Source organism: Barbus barbus, assembly GCF_936440315.1.
Source record: "Barbus barbus genome assembly, chromosome: 38".
Classification (NCBI taxonomy): domain Eukaryota; kingdom Metazoa; phylum Chordata; class Actinopteri; order Cypriniformes; family Cyprinidae; genus Barbus; species Barbus barbus.
In genome coordinates, this window is record NC_136716.1 from 17,303,794 (window position 1) to 17,323,295 (window position 19,502).

At 36.6% G+C, this 19,502-nt stretch overlaps 1 protein-coding gene across 1 annotated transcript; it reads right to left on the reverse strand.

The window, feature by feature from the left end:
* Positions 1-1,863: 1,863 nt before the first annotated feature.
* Positions 1,864-12,077, reverse strand: LOC306857334 (pyruvate dehydrogenase (acetyl-transferring) kinase isozyme 2, mitochondrial-like). Its single transcript, XM_079397238.1, has 11 exons — positions 11,832-12,077; positions 10,640-10,781; positions 9,934-10,005; positions 9,403-9,587; positions 9,233-9,322; positions 8,987-9,064; positions 8,709-8,785; positions 8,516-8,614; positions 5,924-6,034; positions 3,811-3,924; positions 1,864-3,190 (listed from the first exon to the last, which is right to left on the reverse strand). Exons 1-11 carry the CDS (start codon positions 11,947-11,949, stop codon positions 3,047-3,049), a joined length of 1,230 nt encoding a protein of 409 aa, XP_079253364.1. The 5' UTR covers positions 11,950-12,077; the 3' UTR covers positions 1,864-3,046.
* Between the last annotated feature and the right edge of the window lie 7,425 nt (positions 12,078-19,502).

The following is a 19,502-nucleotide window of genomic DNA, read 5'->3' on the forward strand; positions in this document are numbered from 1 at the left end:
AAAGAAGAAAATTTGAGTAACGTTTGAGACATTTTTCAAAATATCTTCTTTTGTTTTACAGAGGAAAGAAAGTAATATACTGTAGGCTTAGAATGACATGAGGGTGAGTAAAGGCCTGTTCACACCAAGAAAGATAACTATATTAGCACCTACAACAATAGACAATAGGTTCTGTTTTTTATTTTATAGTTTTAGCATATTATATCAAGTACTGTCTGGTAGAAAAATTGCTATGAAATTGATACTTCAAAAATTGAAACAACAATATGTTTCCTCTGTGGCATCATTGTTGTAGCTTTGGTGTGGACAGAATTCTGACAAAAAGTCAGACACTCAGGCCATAATATTTGAAAGTATGAGACAAAAATTCAAAATTATGACATCAAAAGTCATTATTATGACATAATGAGATAAAATGTCATTATTAGGACATAAAAAGAAAAGGAGCGAGAGTAGATGTCTTAATTATGACAAAAGTCTCAATTATAAGATAAAAAGTCACAATTGTGACAAAAAGCAAAAAAGTCATGAAAAAGCAAAAAAAAAAACACACACACACACACACACACACACAAAAAACACAATTCAAACAAATTATAAGCAGGAGCTGTCCATAATTGCTTAAAAATGAAAAATAATTAAATAAAGGAAAGGTTATCATGTTGATGTAATGTTTATGTAGGCCTGAAACATTTCAGAGACTCCAGAACGTAAACAAGCTATCCATCTAACCTTACATGAAATGCCACATATGCATGTGATATATTGTAAGAGGAGCACTTGTTTATCAAGCAGTTCTTGAGAAGGTTAATCCATCAAGAACACAGTAGTCCCTGTGGGCACAAAGTGATCCTGATGTTATTTTCACATTCAGCAGAAAGAAATTTTGTTCTCTCACTGCACATCTGACCTTTATTTACTGCAGGACAGATTTGCTAAGTTCATTGTTTTGACCAGGCTTGTTGTTCCATTCATGCCTCTCATTGTTGCCCATTGACCTCACTTTCCATGTAACCTCTGACTGTAAGTGGTGTGTTGTTTACTATGAAATGTAACCTTTGTCTACTGGGCAAAGGACCAATGTATAGAATCTCGATCCATACCTGTCAATCATCTTTGCTCACTCTACAATTCAACCTTGCTCTAAAAATAAATAAGAAAATTTCTTTGAAAATCTGCTCAGGTCATCCAACATGTAGATCCTGTGTCTTCATTGGGACAGATTTAAAGATATTTAGCATTACATCACTTGCCCCTCAATGGATCCTTTGCAGTGAATGGGTGCCATCAGAGTGACAGGGCAAACAGCTCACAGAAAAATAATGAATAATCCATAAGTGGCACGACTCCAGTTCATCATTAACATCTTGAAAAGTGAAAAGCAGATCCATTATTAAGGAGGATAAACTTTAAACCATCCCCTTTGGCCAAAATACCAGTTCATAATCCATAATAATGTTTCCTCAATTGAAAAGGTCCATCCCCTGTTCGTCAAAATCCACCAACATAATTGTTTAGAAATGTTTTCACTTGTAAAAGGTGCTTGATCTGTGCATATTTCTCTCCTGATTCAGACAAGATATCTTTTGCAGTGGAGAAAGCTATATTATGGATAGAGGACTCATATTTTTGCTATTGATGGATACAAACATGTAGCTTTTCGCGTCACAAGATGTTAATTGATAGACTGAAATTGTGTTTATTACTTGTGAATTATTGTGATGGTGTTATCAGCTGTTCGACTCTCACTCTGACGGCACCCATTCACTGCAGAGGATCCATTGGTGCAAGTTATGTAATGCCAAGTACATTTTCAGCAGTTGAGCTATTCCTTTAACTCATAAAAGACTCCACTTCAGTGTAAAATTTCCACAAAAAATGTGTTTATTTCCATTCTATACACATAATTTGTTTAAGATGAAAAATGTATTACAAAAATAAAGTCTAGATTTTCAAGGTCAACAAAAACATAAATACACAAAATATGGTCCTTACATGTAAGGTTGTATGGTACAAGTTCAAAGCAGCTGGTTGATTTAATACAGTAGGCATGCTCTCAAAGGAGAAGGCTTAAAATTAGAGGCTCTGATTTCATGCTGTATAATAGTCGCAGAGAGAACTAGATGCCAAAGGCCCACAAAACTGAAAAGGCAACAGCTGAGCAAAGGTCTTCGAGTTGACGTCGAGAAACTAACTTCAGTCAATGAGGTATCTAAGATGCTTCAGCATGTTTAAGAATAAACATGCACAAAACACTCTGTTTGAAATGCTCGGTGCTTAAGTTGTAAGTGGTTCAAGTTTAAGTCAGTGAGATTATTGGTACATTCTACTTCTAACTGGTTCTTTGTTAAACTCTTAAACAGCAGGGACCACATTGACATATTTGGCCACACACTAATACAGTCACAATTATGGTCTCCAATGATCTTTCTCTTCTGGCCATTCTTAATAGGAATACTCCAACAGCAGCACTCAGTCATTAAATTACAAGTGTTTTTTGCTTGAATGCAGTGCAACATGCTCTTCTAGTAGACTTTTACATAAATAATCCACCACAGGTTGCATATTGTTTTTATCCCCCCGTCTTGGCCCTTTATCTCTGAATTCATGTGTTCCTGGGCAGGCACAAGCCTGTTGTTCCATGCTGGTTCCAGAAGTCTAGCTGACCCTTTCCTCTAATGCAGTGAGCATTAACTCCATCTGGCTCACTTCACACTGGAACTTCCACTTAACAGTCTTCCAATAAAGGAAGAGCTGGTCAGTGCAGATTAACCGGGCACTCTGTCCCACTTCATATGAGTTAGTACTGTTTAAGGTAACACTGTGACAAAGCCTAGTTTCTCAAACCTTAAATAAAAGTTAATTATATAGTTATGGTGCACAGGAAACCAATCACATGCGACATATACGGTATTGCTGCTACGTGGCTTCACAATGAGTGGTGAGTTGGGACTCGGCCATGTGGACACTACGGCCATCGCCATTCACTCATCTCAGTCAGTCATAGAACTGTCCTTTTTCCTTCCTGGAGGCTTCATGCTTCTTTTCACTTGGCCAGTCTGAACACGGCCAGGTCCAGAGGCTCTCGACTGGGGACACACCAGTCATCTGCCCCCTGCGTGACTTCATAGTTCCGTCGAGCCGTCTTATTAAACACTGGGAGTCTCTCGACTGAGTCAGTGGATAAAGCCTGAGGAGAAAACACATGATGTAATCTCTTACAACACAAAGTATTCTGATTTACAAGAAGTTTCCAGTGTTTTTAAATGTAAAAAATGTGTTCAGAAGACTTGCAAAGAATAGATCTAATGCTATATTTAATTTCTTAGAGGAATGGAAACGAGGCTGTAAGGGGCAGAAGCTTTCAGTGGATTGTACTGTTGTTTAACAACATTCGACTGTTTAGCTGATGAATCGTCTTTCTGAAAATATATTTTAGTAGACAAGAACTCCACAAAGCAGTTTTGAAAGTTGTGAAAATTACATGATTGTAGACCTTAAGTTTATCCCTCTGAGCCTCGTTTTCATGTGTGTAAAATTCAATTTGGCATATAACCTGACTAAGGTCTATATAGTTCCAAATTCTGGCAATAGTGTCATTCCAAACCTGCCAATGGGATAAAACAACATTGGACCCCACTTATTTCTACTGCATGGACAAAATTCTTTCGAAAGAAAGAAAGAAAGAAAGAAAGAAAGAAAGAAAGAAAGAAAGGTTTGGAACAACACAATTTTCTGAAAAAATAAATAACAGAAATTTCCATTAAAATTTTTGGGTGAACTATCCCTTTAGGTAGGGTTTAAATGTACCTTGAGGTGAATGACTGCATCAGTGCCGTGGCCCTCCATAGAGTACAGCTGAAGATCACCCTGGAAGTACTTGGCATAGAGTCTCGAAATGGGCAACCCATAACCAAACCCAGCCTGAGGACAAACGTTGGCTAATATTATAAAGAGGCAGTTTATAAGCATCACTGAGATTACTACTGAACTATTATAGTTTTTATTAATATTTTGTGCTTTATTTTTATATTTTCAGTTATTTTAATTTTATTCACAGTTTTAGTAATTTTGATGTTTTTGTCACTTTTATTAGTTTTTGTTTTTTTATACAGGTCCTTTTAAAAAAATTAGCATATTGTGATAAAGTTCATTATTTTCTGTAATGTACTGATAAACATTAGACTTTCATATATTTTAGATTCATTACAACACAACTGAAGTAGTTCAAGCCTTTTATTGTTTTAATATTGATTGTTTTGGCATATAGCTCATGAAAACCCAAAATTCCTATCTCAAAAAATTAGCATATTTCATCCGACCAATAAAAGAAAAGTGTTTTTAATACAAAAAAAGTCAACCTTCAAATAATTATGTTCAGTTATGCACTCAATACTTGGTCGGGAATCCTTTTGCAGAAATGACTGCTTCAATGCGGCGTGGCATGGAGGCAATCAGCCTGTGGCACTGCTGAGGTGTTATGGAGGCCCAGGATGCTTCGATAGCGGCCTTAAGCTCATCCAGAGTGTTGGGTCTTGCGTCTCTCAACTTTCTCTTCACAATATCCCACAGATTCTCTATGGGGTTCAGGTCAGGAGAGTTGGCAGGCCAATTGAGCACAGTAATACCATGGTCAGTAAACCATTTACCAGTGGTTTTGGCACTGTGAGCAGGTGCCAGGTCGTGCTTCATCTCCATAAAGCTTTTCAGCAGATGGAAGCATGAAGTGCTCCAAAATCTCCTGATAGCTAGCTGCATTGACCCTGCCCTTGATAAAACACAGTGGACCAACACCAGCATCACTGACTGTGGGTACTTGACACTGGACTTCAGGCATTTTGGCATTTCCCTCTCCCCAGTCTTCCTCCAGACTCTGGCACCTTGATTTCCGAATGACATGCAAAATTTGCTTTCATCCGAAAAAAGTACTTTGGACCACTGAGCAACAGTCCAGTGCTGCTTCTCTGTAGCCCAGGTCAGGCGCTTCTGCCGCTGTTTCTGATTCAAAAGTGGCTTGACCTGGGGAATGCGGCACCTGTAGCCCATTTCCTGCACACGCCTGTACACGGTGGCTCTGGATGTTTCTACTCCAGACTCAGTCCACTGCTTCCGCAGGTCCCCCAAGGTCTGGAATCGGTCCTTCTCCACAATCTTCCTCAGGGTCCGGTCACCTCTTCTCGTTGTGCTGCGTTTTCTGCCACACTTTTTCCTTCCCACAGAGGTGCCTTGATACAGCACTCTGGGAACAGCCTATTCGTTCAGAAATTTCTTTCTGTGTCTTACCCTCTTGCTTGAGGGTGTCAATGATGGCCTTCTGGACAGCAGTTAGGTCGGTAGTCTTACCCATGATTGCGGTTTTGAGTAATGAACCAGGCTGGGAGTTTTTAAAAGCCTCTGGAATCTTTTGCAGGTGTTTAGAGTTAATTAGTTGATTCAGATGATTAGGTTAATAGCTCGTTTAGAGAACCTTTTCATGATATGCTAATTTTTTGAGAGAGGAATTTTGGGTTTTCATGAGCTGTATGCCAAAATAATCAATATTAAAACAATAAAAGGCTTGAACTACTTCAGTTGTGTTGTAATGAATCTAAAATATATGAAAGTCTAATGTTTATCAGTACATTACAGAAAATAATGAACTTTATCACAATATGCTAATTTTTTGAAAAGGACCTGTATATAAAAAATGTATATATACTTAATTTATCATTTCAGTTGTAATCAAATTAAAACTGAGAAATTCTGAGAGAAAAAAAAAAGAAAAAGGTTTTTTGTATTTCAGTTGATGCTTATTTTATTTTGAGTTTCAAAAACTTTGTGGTTTTAGTTAACTATAATTATAACTATAATAAAAGTGAAACTTTTTAATAGAAGTACCTTGCAATCCCATTTGTATTTAATGTGTAATGCAGTGAAGTCTCACCAGGGGAGCCCTATGTTTATCATCCATCTGGGGTTTTGGTGCTGTGGAGTACATGTAACTGAAGAGGTTCTCCATCTTCCTGAAGGGAACTCCACCACCTCGGTCATTCGTCTACAAAGACAAAGATAACATTATTAGAATAAAGAGTGGGGGGTTATTATATTAATAAAAAAAATAAAATAAAATAATAATAATAATAATAAATGAGAAAGAGAATTAGGGCACAAAAAGAAAAAAATGGGTTAACTGTGAGGGGGAGAGATGCCAAACAGACAAACATTGGCCATGACTTTCACCCCTGATCACGACTGGTTAACATGTACCGGACTCAAATCAGCATTGTCAAGGCAAACAACAAGGCCAGTCTGCTCTCTTGTACGGTTATGCAACAGCAAGTGTTTCACTGATGGGAAAATGACTGATGGCTCTATTTACATCAGAATACATTCACATTACATTTTTATCAATGATAAGGTTAAAAAAAGATAATTAAGCAATAATAAAAAATAAAATAATTTCAGGCCAATAAAATATTCAGGGATATATTTAACCAAAAAAAGGAGTATTTTCTTACAATTTCAAAATTTTATAAAACTGAAGCTTAAGGATTTTTTGTTACAGTTAAGTACAATACATTCAATCCATCACTGCAACAAAATTAAAATCTCATTATTGTAATCTAAAGTTTTTTTAAATTTCAGGTATTTATACATCATTAGTATGAAAGCATACTTTAATTTATGCAGATTTAGATTAAAACAAATGGTTGGAAGCATGCTTGCCATTTTATTGTACTTGAAATCTAACAAGAATCAATCAATTTAAAATAATTTCAAAAATGATGTGATTTCAAGTTTTCCTTTGTCTTTGGAGTGTTACGAGATGTTCGTGCATATCTAAGATTCATAAAGTTGCAAAGATTGAAGTCACAAACCCAAAGAGTAGGGGTGTAACGATACACATATTCATATTGAACCGTTCGGTACAAGGCTTTCGGTTCGGTACGCAGTACAAACCGAACGATTCGTTGGACTAATCCTATTACGTTTGGAAAATAAAAGCTTAAAGTGTGTGAAATATAATGTTCTCAGTGCCACTGCGCTCAACAACGCAGCCCAAATGATGTAACAGGCAACGTGCTGTCTGCCCCGCGATAACCTCCCCTTGCTGAGGTGCATCAAAAGACATCTCGTATCGACGATAGCCAGACATAGTCAAAAACATCAATTACATCAAACATCAATAATAGAGTATTAGGCATTTCCAATTAATGTAGGCCTGTTACAATCTTATTTTTATTAGGCCTATTATTATGATTAAGAAGTTACTTTTATTATTAAATTAAAATTACAATTAATTTGCCCTGCAATAATTACCACATAACTGCGAAGATTAGGCTATTAACTCCTCAATTAAAATGTTTTTTTTTTTAAAAAGGGTCTTTTAAAACAGGTCTATTAGGCTATACAATGAATTATAATCCTACATTTAAAATATTAACACTGCAGTAATCAATAAAAATCAATGAAATAAAAAGCACTGACTTTTTCAAGCACTGACTTTCAAAAACAACCTGTTTAACATGAAATAATTCTCTTTTTTTCACCATGTATGGACCACAGGAGAAATATTAAGGGAATAAATGAAAACAGCTATAGCCTATCATTATCAGCATATGTTGAAGTAGATTCGTATATCGTCGTCTCTGAGAGAATAAGCGGTGTCAGATGCCGAAAGCTCCGTCATAACTCCGTCATTCCGTTTTTACTTTCACTTTCTGCTTATAGTGACTTGACTGAGATTAAGACGTTCACCAGCATAAATATTGCGCAAAGTTTGCACGTGGGCAAACGCGTGCTTGTGTGATAAACTTTGATGGTTTAAAAAAATAAATATTTCCAACATTGCAACGTAACCAATTGCCCCGCCCCACGTATCGAATACGCAACAAACCGTGACACCACTGTGTCGTATCGAACCGAACCATGAATTTTGTGAACCGTTACACCCCTACCAAAGAGATATTCTTTATAAAAGTTAAGACTCGTTCACGCCTTCTTAAAACGCCTCATTTAAACACGCCCCCAGATATCTATGCCACTGTGTTGGAAAATTTGCTTAACAACACCCAAATGTTTACACAAAGAACAAAGGCATAACTTTTATTCTCGCTGTAGTATTGTTGCTGCCGCCATAGAAGCTGATATTCCAAATATGGTAGAGGGGTTAATATTTCCATCACACGCTTGAGTTATTCGGCCAATCACAACGCACTGAAAAGCTGGCCAATCAGAGCACACCACACTTTGCAAAGCAACAATGAGCTTTGTAAAAATCTACACATTTCAGAAAGGTGGAGCAGCGAGGTGCAACAAGGTACATTACGTGGAAAATAATGTGCTTTTTGAACCTTAAACCACGTAAACACATTGCATTATACCAAATACACAAAATAATGTTATTTTTAGCATCGTCATATGACCCCTTTAAAAACAAATGAGATGTTACTGAAAATAAATTTGTTTTGAATAATCTGTTTAGAGCACATTGCTTCTGGGAACAAATCACTTTAGTCTTTCAAATTAAAATCACCTTGATAGTGAGGTCCTCTCCTCCTATGGCCACCATAACTTGAATGGGTGGAAGATTACTGCCTTCTTTATGGTTCTCAATGGTCGCCCTCATTGCATTCTGAGGAAAGAAGCACATCGTCATGACAACATTAAGCTTGCCTTAAATAAACAGCATTGTTTCAGGACAGAATATGAGATGGGCTACAGCTCACCTTGAACAGTTCAAATAGCATATGGTACAGATGGGAAGGCACGTACACTATGCTAATAGGCTGGTTCCTGTTATCAGCTGTAAATAGAAGAACACAGTCACAGTTTAAATATTGCCTATAGCTGCTAAAACATTATCATTGCTAAGGTCTGAACAATTACGCATGAAACAAAGAGAACCAATAGATGGAATAAGTTTAGTATCAGGTATCTTACTCCGCCTATATATTGTGATTTTACATACTATTTAACATGAACAATGATATTCCTGTGTTCTTACTGTTGAGTTCCTGAAGCACCAGGTCAGGTGAGCTGAGGTAGTACTGATCACACAGCATCCTGGCACTTTCATATGCATCTATATAAAAAATGTGATATTGAAAATATTTTTTAGAAACAAAGGAGTGTATATGTATTCAGTAAACAAATGGGTCACTGATTTTGAGCAGCACAATTGCAACAAACACCCACTCTACATGTCTGCTGTTTCATCAGATTGATAGCAGATAGATTTTGCATAATATACCTTTAACAACTTCTGCCACCTGGCAATGAGGGTCTATACTGCCAATGGTATTGGGGTGAACTGGATTTGTGGCACCATCAAAAACAAGAGCTGCAAAATCAGATAAAACAACATAAATACAAGCAATTTAGGAAGCAAGAATTATTATTTGGTCTGAATATTGTGCTTACTGTGCTGGTTAATGAGCATTCTGATTGATATCCGGCTCAGGTAGAAACGGTCCAGAAAATACTGAATATTCTGATTAGTGACTGGATCTTGACCAAACACTTCTTTATATTCAATCACACCCTGGGCCATAGTGGGTACAACATCATTGTGCCTGTTTCGGATGTTGACCAGAGCATTTACAAACCTGTGTGTATATTCAAGAGTGTTAAAATGTGTAATGAACGATGAAGAACATATCTGGGTAATATCTGACCCCAAATCAAGAAAAAAAGCCTATTTTTATATGTAACGTTAACTTCATGGCAATAATATATGTCAACCCCTTCGATTCTCAATTTTGCAATACTAATGAGAATTTTTGTAGGAAAATGTGCTGAATTGCCATGAGAATAATGGCACACAATAATGAAAAAAAAAAACTCTTAATGACTAAAACATTATGCTAAATATAATTTCTTGTTTTTCATTTGATTTTGAGGTCAAATGTAGGATGTTTTTTCATGAAAGTTACCCATTTAATTTCTACTTACTCTTCCAACACACCTTGGTCATCTGGACTTTTCTCCAGGAACTCCAAGATCTCCATCAAACTCTGTATATACCTTAGGAGACGAACAAAATAAGCAGGAATGAATGCGTCAAGAAATGTAATAAAATTTTAACAATTTGTCTAATGTTTTCAGAACAGACTGTCAGATTATTTCATGCAAATGTCCCTCAAACTTTAAACATGCTCTGACATGAATATACTGCAAATCTGAGATCTTGGTTAAGAAAAATGGATAAATAACTGCATTTACAAGAACACTGACCCAAATATCTGTGGGAAAACAACCGATAAACAGTGGTATTCCATGCATATTAATGGAAGACTGTTTTGTTTTGCCTATGCCCAAGTTCCCAAGTTTCCACTTCCTAAAAGGCAACAACTAAGGGTTAGTATGAGCCAGAAAGCACGAGGGTGAAAGTGGGACAAAGTTCACAGCAGAATATCCCTCCTTGAAGAAGTGCAGCTCCCACCCTGAGGCTGAATATAGGGCAAAGTTCACAGGCTGCGCAAGTTCAGACTTTGGCCAAGTCTCAAGTAGACCGCGGTGTTAGCCTGTCGTACTAAATATAAACACCATGCACGTCTCTGGTCATCTATTCGCCTTTTAAACAATGTCGTTGCTTGCTATAACAAATCTGGTCAAAGTAGACCAGATTATGAATTCAGTAAAATGTTGTATAACTCACCAGCTTTGAACCATTTGTACAGAAGGTGTGGTAAGTAATCTTTTGGGGAGCAAGTTGATCTCTTTCATGATGTTTGACAGACGCACTGGCAGCTCTTGTCTCAGGAAAACAAAAGACGTTTTCTCACATGCGTTGGTGGAACCTGGAAGAAAGCAACATGTAACAAATAAATATAGAGCACGGTGGTCAACACACGTGTTTTAACTATTTATTAGTATAATGGTATGGGTTTGGAACTAAAATGCTTGCACGTTGCTCATAAACAATGCAATTAAACACAGTAGAAAACCGATGTATGAACATCGTAGTGTTTGCAAACAAATCCAACGGCGGTTAAACGATGCAACAATAACAGTGGGATGGGAATTCCGAGTCATTTCCCGTGAATCGGTTCTTTTGAACAGTTCATTAAAATAACCGGTTCAGAAAGGCCACTGGAGCAATGCGTCATCACATTATTCTCTGACGTGCTGTAAAAAGTTAAACTAAAACATTATGTTGGAAAATATTGGCTTTGTCGATTGAATTGCATTAATAAGGATGTTTAATGTAATTTTGTGTCCCAGTTCAGTTGCAGCCATCAGCTCCTAAAACATAGAAATAATTAAAACAATACTCAAATGTCTTTACATCTCTTGCATTAAATGTATTTCCAAATCTATTAATTAAAAACAACCAAATAAGATACAAGCACGACGAAAAGTACGTTTTATTCTTAGATTTTCTGCTGTTTGGCTTTTCCAAGTAATTTGGTAGTCCTTGGTTACTCTAATTCTCTTACTATCCGCTTAGTTCAAGTTCAAATTCAAATTATAGAGTTGTTCATTCAGACAGATTTATCGTAAACAAATCCAGACTGATTCTTTGAGCCGGTTCAGCGAATTTACTGAAAAGATCCGATTCAAAGAACACATTGTCCCCGAATCGGACACAGCTGATAAAGCAGTAAATAATTTCTGCATCAAGCATATTTAAATAACACATGCAATGCAGCTACATAGCCATGCATGTAATCAGAGACGAACTACAGTGCAAAATAATAATAGTTGCGTAATACAACTGTCTGTTCTGCAGCGGACTAAACACCACCACTTTCATTATAAACAGCGTTTAGATGAGGCTATTCCTTATCAGTCTAGGATTGCATACGATTTCACAAACGAACAAATAACACAGTAGAAAGAGCACTTACCAAAATCCAAAAACTGTTTCATAGAAAGTGGAGAAGGTGAAAATTTGGAGAAGTGTTCAATGTGATGAGGTGCACTGGCCAAAGCAGCATTCTTCATTATAAACCTGACGAACTTCATTTCGATGACTGGGTCGAAACCGAGATATATCAGCTGCAGAGATTCAGTTGTTCAATAGCTACGGTGTTTATAATGCATGTAGTAGTAGTGATGGTCTATGAGGCAGCTGTTCTTCACAGAACACTCAAGAGCCAATCAGGGCCAGAGGTTCCTATTACTAATACAGATCCGTCCAATCGCATGTGGAGGCGGGGCCATATGCTAATGTATAAGCATTCAGTCAGGGACATAAACACGTGTGCGTTGATCACTGTGTGTTTTGCGTCCTTGAAAGAGTACATCTCTTCTTCCCATCCTAAACTGTGATGATTATTTTTCCTCACTATACAAAATATCTAGTAAAATTAAAAACTGGAGTTCTTCTTTAGGGTAAATAAGTGCAAATGTTACAACCTACTGTAATAAATTAATAACACTTTTGCCAAGTCATTTGAATTTGATTAAATGAATTTGAATTACATTAAATAATTTAGAATTAGGTTAATCTTAAAAAAGAAAATCTATGGGGGAGGGGCGGGCGGGGTGTTAGCCTATATCATAATGATAAAAGGATTTTACAGTGTGACTTTAGAAATACAGTATAAGCTCTTTTGAACTTTATTTTATCCCATTGAGCTTTTTCAGGACATATGGAGACAAATCCATAATGTGCAAAAGTTCTCTGTCCAAAGATTTATGTTTTTTTAATGGTCAGTTTGTGGTTGAGGACATTATGTTCTATGAGAGACTAACATGCCAAATCCTTTCTTGCATAACAAGGAGAGACTCGATAAGAGACAAGTCAGTCATGCACATTTCACTCTCTCCTTCCAGCCAGCAGTCAGCTGAGTAAATCAGAGATATGCTTATTTTTAAGGGTAATGTGCTTAGATGTAAGACAAATGTCAATCCTTAAATGTGCATCTTTACAAATGAATTAACTGCGATTGGTCAGCAGATTCGCATGTGCATTCAGTATAATTATGAACTGTGCATTGGCTCTCATCAAATGATTTCTCACAACGGAGATAGCCTAGATAAATCAATACGTAGTGGCTCTTTCCATGATTAAATCATAACATTTCCCATATGTTCAAATATACAGCTCCACGCTATTGAACAACTGCGCCACTTTGTGGTCAGCTTTGGATTTTATCTTTTCAACTTTCCACCATCGTTATAGGGGTTTACATATGTTATTTTAAAGCATTACATTTTAGTGTTTGTGGTCGTTTTAATGTTATAGTAAAATGTTATGTTAAAACACTTTATGTGGCCTCAAACACAGTTTATTTGGCCTTATAGTTTTAAAATGCATCTTCTGTACTGTGTTAAATAAAAGAATCAGATAAGTTGTAGTTAATTTCCTTGCCGTAAACTCATCTAAACTCCAAAAGTATTCTGTCTAGTCTATGCAGAAGTGATTGCATAGCCATTAAGACCTGAGTGTGTGGGGAGAAGAAAATATGCCCAGTCGAAATTTCTTTTGGTCAGACACGGGCCATTGATGTGCTGTTTTGTACCTTCATTGAATGGAACAGCTTGGAGCCAAATGTCATGGTTGCTCTCAGGCCATTCCTTTTCTGCGGCTGTTTTCCTACCAAGCAATATTTGGCAACAGAATTCACAAATCCATTAAAATTATTCACAAATCCAGATTTTATATTCAAAAGCATCTATATTTTAATAGTTAGAGAACGTATATGATAACTACTGTAAATTCTAAAGTTTTTAACTTTCAGAAGTTTACATTAAAAAAGTTAGAATACTTTGGCATGTACTGTCACTGACCCCTGCCATAAACCATGAATAAATGCAACAAATTCTCTGATTGGTTCTCTGAACCTTGCGGCCTGTTCTCATTTTGGATTGACTCATACCAGGGTTATGTGAGTGATGCAGAAAAAAAAGCAGAGAGAGGAACAGGTTTTTTAGGCCCAATATGCAATATGCATAATTCCCAATACAGAGTATGCAAAACGAAGTGTATCAAATAAGTAGGATGTCACAATACACAGTATTCATGAAGGTAAACAATGCAGATGACCGTGGTGAGGATCTGAAATGTCTAACCACACTCTAAAATTATAAAACTGCCACTGGGGTGGTACCCTTTTGAAAATATTACAGGTACATCTAAAAAAAAATGTATATCGTGAAAAAGGTCAATATTTTTTGTCACTCATTTCAGAAAGTGAAACCCATACATTATATAGATTCATTACACATAGAGTGAAATATTTCAAGCCTTTATTTCTTGAAATTTTGATGATTGTGGCTTACACATAATGAAAACCCAAAATTCAGTGTCTCAGAAAATTAGAAAATTACATAAGATCAATAAAAAAAAGAAGCATATTTTAAACAGAAATGTCAGGCTTCTGAAAAGAATGTTCATTTCTATGCACTCAATACTTGGTTGGGACTCCTTTTGCATGAATTACTGTATCAATGCGGTGTGGCATGGAGGCAATCAGCCTGTGGCACTGCTCAGGTGTAATGGAAGCCCAGGTTGCTTTGATAGCGGCCTTCAGGTCATCTGCATTGTTGGGTCTGGTGTCTCTCATCTTCCTCTTGACATTACCCCATAGATTTTCTATGGGGTTCAGGTCAGGCAAGTTTGCTGGCCAATCAAGCACAGTAACAGCATGGTCATTGAACCGGCTTTTGGTACCTTTGGCAGATGTGAAGTCCTGCTGGAAAAAATAAAGCTTGTCAGCAGAAGGAAGCATGAAGTGCTCTAAAATTTCCTGGTAGATGGCTGCGTTGACTGTGGACTTCAGAAAACACAGTGGACCAACACCAGCAGATGACATGGCAGCCCAAATCATTACTGACTGTGGAAACTTCACACTGGACTTCAAGCAACATGGATTCTGTGCCTCTCCACTCTTCCTCCAGACTCTAGGACCTTGATTTCCAAATGAAATGCAAAATTTACTTTCATCTGAAAAGAGGGCTTTGTACCACTGAGCAACAGTCCAGTTCTTTTTCTCCACAGCCCAGGTAAGACGCTTCTGACATTGTCTCTGGTTCAGAAGTGGCTTGGTAGCCCTTTTCCTGAAGACTTCTGAGCGTGGTGACTCTTGATGCACTGACTCCAGCTTCAGTCCACTCCTTGTGAAGCTCTCCCAAGTGTTTGAATCAGTTTGCTTGACAGTATTCTCAATGTTGTGGTCATCCCTGTTGCTTGTGTACCTTTTCCTACCCAAATTCAACTTGCATTTAATATGCTTTGATACAGCACTCTGTAAACAGCCACACCTTTCAGTAATGACCCTCTGTGACTTACCCTCTTTGTGGAGGGCGTCAATGTTCGTCTTCTGGATCATTGCCAAGTCAGCAGTCTTCCCCATTATTGTGGTTTCAAAGAACAAGAGATACCCAAAATGTATACTGTAGGGATGGTCATTAATTGAAACTCAATTGTAAATATTATAATATTTTGAGATACTGATTTTTGACTTTCATGAGCTGTAAGCTCTAATCATCAAAATTAAAACAAAAAAACTTTTGAAATGTTTTACTTTACATATAATGAATCTAATATATATATGAAAGTTTCACTTTTTTAAATAAATTACAAGAAAAAATCAACCTTTTTCACGATACTCAATTTTTTTTAGATGTACCTGTACACTTTAGGTATTAATATATGTACTTTTAAAATACTAATATGTACCTTATTGCAGGGCAAATAAGGTGCAAGAATGCAGTAGTTACTTTGCTGGAGATTTCAACAAATGGAAATGTATTTATATAACACACCAGCAGAGAGGCAACATCACACATATTCATGCTGTTGTACTGAATATGTGGCACAATGAATCACAGTTATGCAGCACTCAAGCCTGTGTGGTATTACTTGTTTTACTGCATTTTTCAGCAATGTTTTTTGTAAGGCTCAAGCTGATCCCAAACTTTCCTTAATAATGTTTTTCTTTTTGTAAAAAGCTTACAGCTTTATGAATAAATGCAGCTTGGGGTTTAATTGTATCATGATAATGTTTTTGAAGGGAAAATATACTATTTTAATGACTATTATTATTTTTACTGAAACAAAAATATATAGTGATATACTAGAAATTATAATGCAATAATAAATAATACATTTCCATATATAAGAAACTAGTGCTTATAGATGAAATTCTGCAATGGACCATATGGCTCAATATATATATATATATATATATATATATATATATATATGTGTGTGTGTGTGTGTGTGTGTGTGTGTGTGTGTGTGTGTGTGTTAATTAAATATTCCCATATATTTAATATGAATATATATAGTAGTACATATGTGTTCAAATATATTTATACATGCGCAGTGCCATATTTTATCACATGTACATTTATATATTCAATAATTGTATATTCAATGCATTATTGAATATAAAATCGCACAATATTTACAATTAGTAAGTAAATATGTCACATATTTTTTATAAGAAAAATGGCGTTTATATTATTCTGTATATTTTCAATGCATAAAATAAATGAATATATTTTCTTTGCGTAAGGGACCCCAAACAACCAGGAAGTAAAGCCCATTTGAACAGGACATGAGGGTTATGTAGTGCTGTGTCGGAGATGTTTTATATTGAATCTTCAGCAGTGGCGCTCAAACTCTCTCTGATTCCTCACTGAGAGCATCTGAACCAACAACAGCAGTGGAGAGCAGCGGGCATCAGCCTCATACAATTAACCAGCACTTCTGGGGTGCCTGGCCCTTCACTGAAGACATGTCAGCAGAGGACGCATCTATGACACACCGTGAGTGCTAAATCCCTTATTTTTTTGGAATATATGTTGTGCTGTGTATGGTCGGAGAATTACAGTGCGGGTTACATCATTACAGGCTCTACAGTGGCAAACAGCGCACAGCCATGTTTTACAGAGTGCTTCACAAATGCAACGCAAGACGACACGGGAAGCGTTGCATGTCCGATATGCATTTTACATAGCTATTTTAACATAACTGTCTTTAGGATCTCTTCGTTGTGTAAATGCAATAAATACAGGCAGTTTTTGAAACAAAAGAAGACGCTTGCGGTTCGACATCAGCATTGCTCAGCCGCTGCAAGTAGATCGTCAAATGCAACAAAAACTGCGCTGGAACGGATATGATCTTTACGAAACCACAACTGATTAAGATTAAACGACCGTGGAAATTATATTTAATGACTTGTTTCAGACGGTCAGCGAGATTTATAACCTGACTCAATTATAGAATAGAATAAATAACCATGGAGAAATAATAGTGGATGATGTGGTTTGTCCCGTACAACACTATAAATAACTTTTTCCTTACTGTAGAGTACCCATGCATGAAGGATGATGTCCAAGATGACATTTCAAAACTCAGTTTTGAAATTTATAGAAGGAATGGTTAACCTTATGACAAATTACAGTTGCTATAGGTCGGAAAATGTGGGAAAATAGAAAACTTTAGCCATGAAGGAATAAATAATTTGCATCATCAGCAGACTCGCTATGTTGTTTAATGAGACAACAACAGTCCCTGCACAACCGCATTATAGTGAGCTGATGTGGCGAGTGATAGGTAGGCTAATCCCACTTAACAATGTAATTGTTTCAAAGCACTGAATTGTTCAAGACTGGCTGGCTTTGATTCTTGAGCGACTGTTGTTATATAGTGATGAAATACAGTTAGATTAGGTTTTTCTGTAGTTTTGTGTAGGTCGTGTGTAATGTGGTTTAGCAGAGTCATTAGTAATAATGCACTGGACAGCTCCGGGTGCTGAACCGCTTTTAAAGAGTGTAGTCGCTCATACGTGGATAATAAATGTAAGATTAACTTTGATAAACAGGAATGACATGCTCAGAACTGGTAAGAGCTTTATTTTTTAATATACACGACAGAAACAGGAGTGGAATGTGTACAAAATTGATTATTTTTTTATTATTTCCTTTATTTCAATTTCAATGGACAAAGAATGCTAAAAAAGCTCCAGTTAAAGAATGTTAAAACTATGTATTAATGGTGAAAATGATATATTTGAGAGCTAGACAGGACATTTGTATCAGCTTGATCATTGTGTTATTTTAATGATAGGGTGGTATATTAGTATTACATAATTTAATGACAAATACAGTTAGAAACTGTAATACAGTCGCCAAAATTCAGTTTTGTAATATCTGAAACATTATTCACTGTATTTTTAAGTTCTGGAAACGAGCTGCCAGTTTAACCAAAACAAATGTACCTTAGCTTCTGAGTGTGGTATTGTTTTAGTGTGGAGTGACGGTACAGTCAAAAGATGCTGCCTGATACATTGTTATTCTGCAAGCGTTTAATGATTTCTGTAATAATAGGATAATTTTTGATAAGTTCTCTTCTCTCTGATCTCTGCATAGGTCTGCTGAACTCATTTGCAATTTAACAAAACAAAACTATGCACATAGTGTTGAATATGCCACGAAACAATGCTTCTGAACAAGCTTTGTTTTTGAAAAGCTTGAGTTCCACTTCTGACAGGCATTATGTTTTCTCAGTTGCATTGGGTGTTGAAATGTGATGTAGGGTGGCTGACTACATCATGTTGTAGGAATTCCTTAAAAGGAAATATAAAAATATAATAACTGTGGCCGGCCCATGTCTTTTCATTTTTCTCCATTCTGCTTGGACTTTTGACTTGATTATTGTGCACTTAATTAGCAGCACCGCCTTTTTCTTGGTGGGAGACTGTCTGCAGGAGCTAATTAAGGGTCTGACGTTGGGAGGTGAATCATGTTAGCCTCTCAGCTATTCCCAGTCACAAAGCACTTCTCACGTTGCTCATTGTTGCAACATGTAATTATGATTTATGTTGCTTTGAACTGTTTTTTGTCAGAGTTATGAAAAGATACATTGTTTTGTCCTCTACACTCTGCATTTACTTTATTTTTTATTCACCTATAAGAAAATAGCCAGCTGTGAGCAGGTCACGAAGTGTGTAAGGAAAGGATCAGTTTGATGGAGAAATTGGCTGAATTTCTGAAGAGGGTCATTTGTAAGTGGCGAGAGACGAGCCTTGCCACCACCCGTGTCTCCTCTAGAAATACTCTCAGACCTGACTGTGAAGTCCTTTACCTCCTCTTGTTCATACAAGCAAGTGGCGTAATTTGTTATTGAGCTAAATAACAACAAAAAGCTAGCTAGAAGAACATTTTCGAGCTGCGTGTTTTAGATAAGCTAGGAAATTTGTGGCTTTCATCTTGCATTCATTTTTAATCTTTTTTAATCCGAAGGTCTAAAAGTGCAGTCACAGTCCCATAGGCAGGTCTTGATTGTCTTCTGTTGTACTCCTTTGATAATAAAACAGCTTAACCTTGAGTGTTAACCAGACATGATGTGATAAAATTACTGCCATTTTAATACGTTTTTGTCCCAGCTGACCATGACAAGCAATGAGTGACAGGCCATTTTTTCATCTCTATTGATTGCAACATGACCTTTGTGCTGGAAAGATTATTTCCATTGATTTTTCCCATAGGGATTTAAAAAAAGTCTTCATTAAAGCATTACAAGCCATGAGCCAAACCAACCAATCCTGTGAACCATTGCGAAT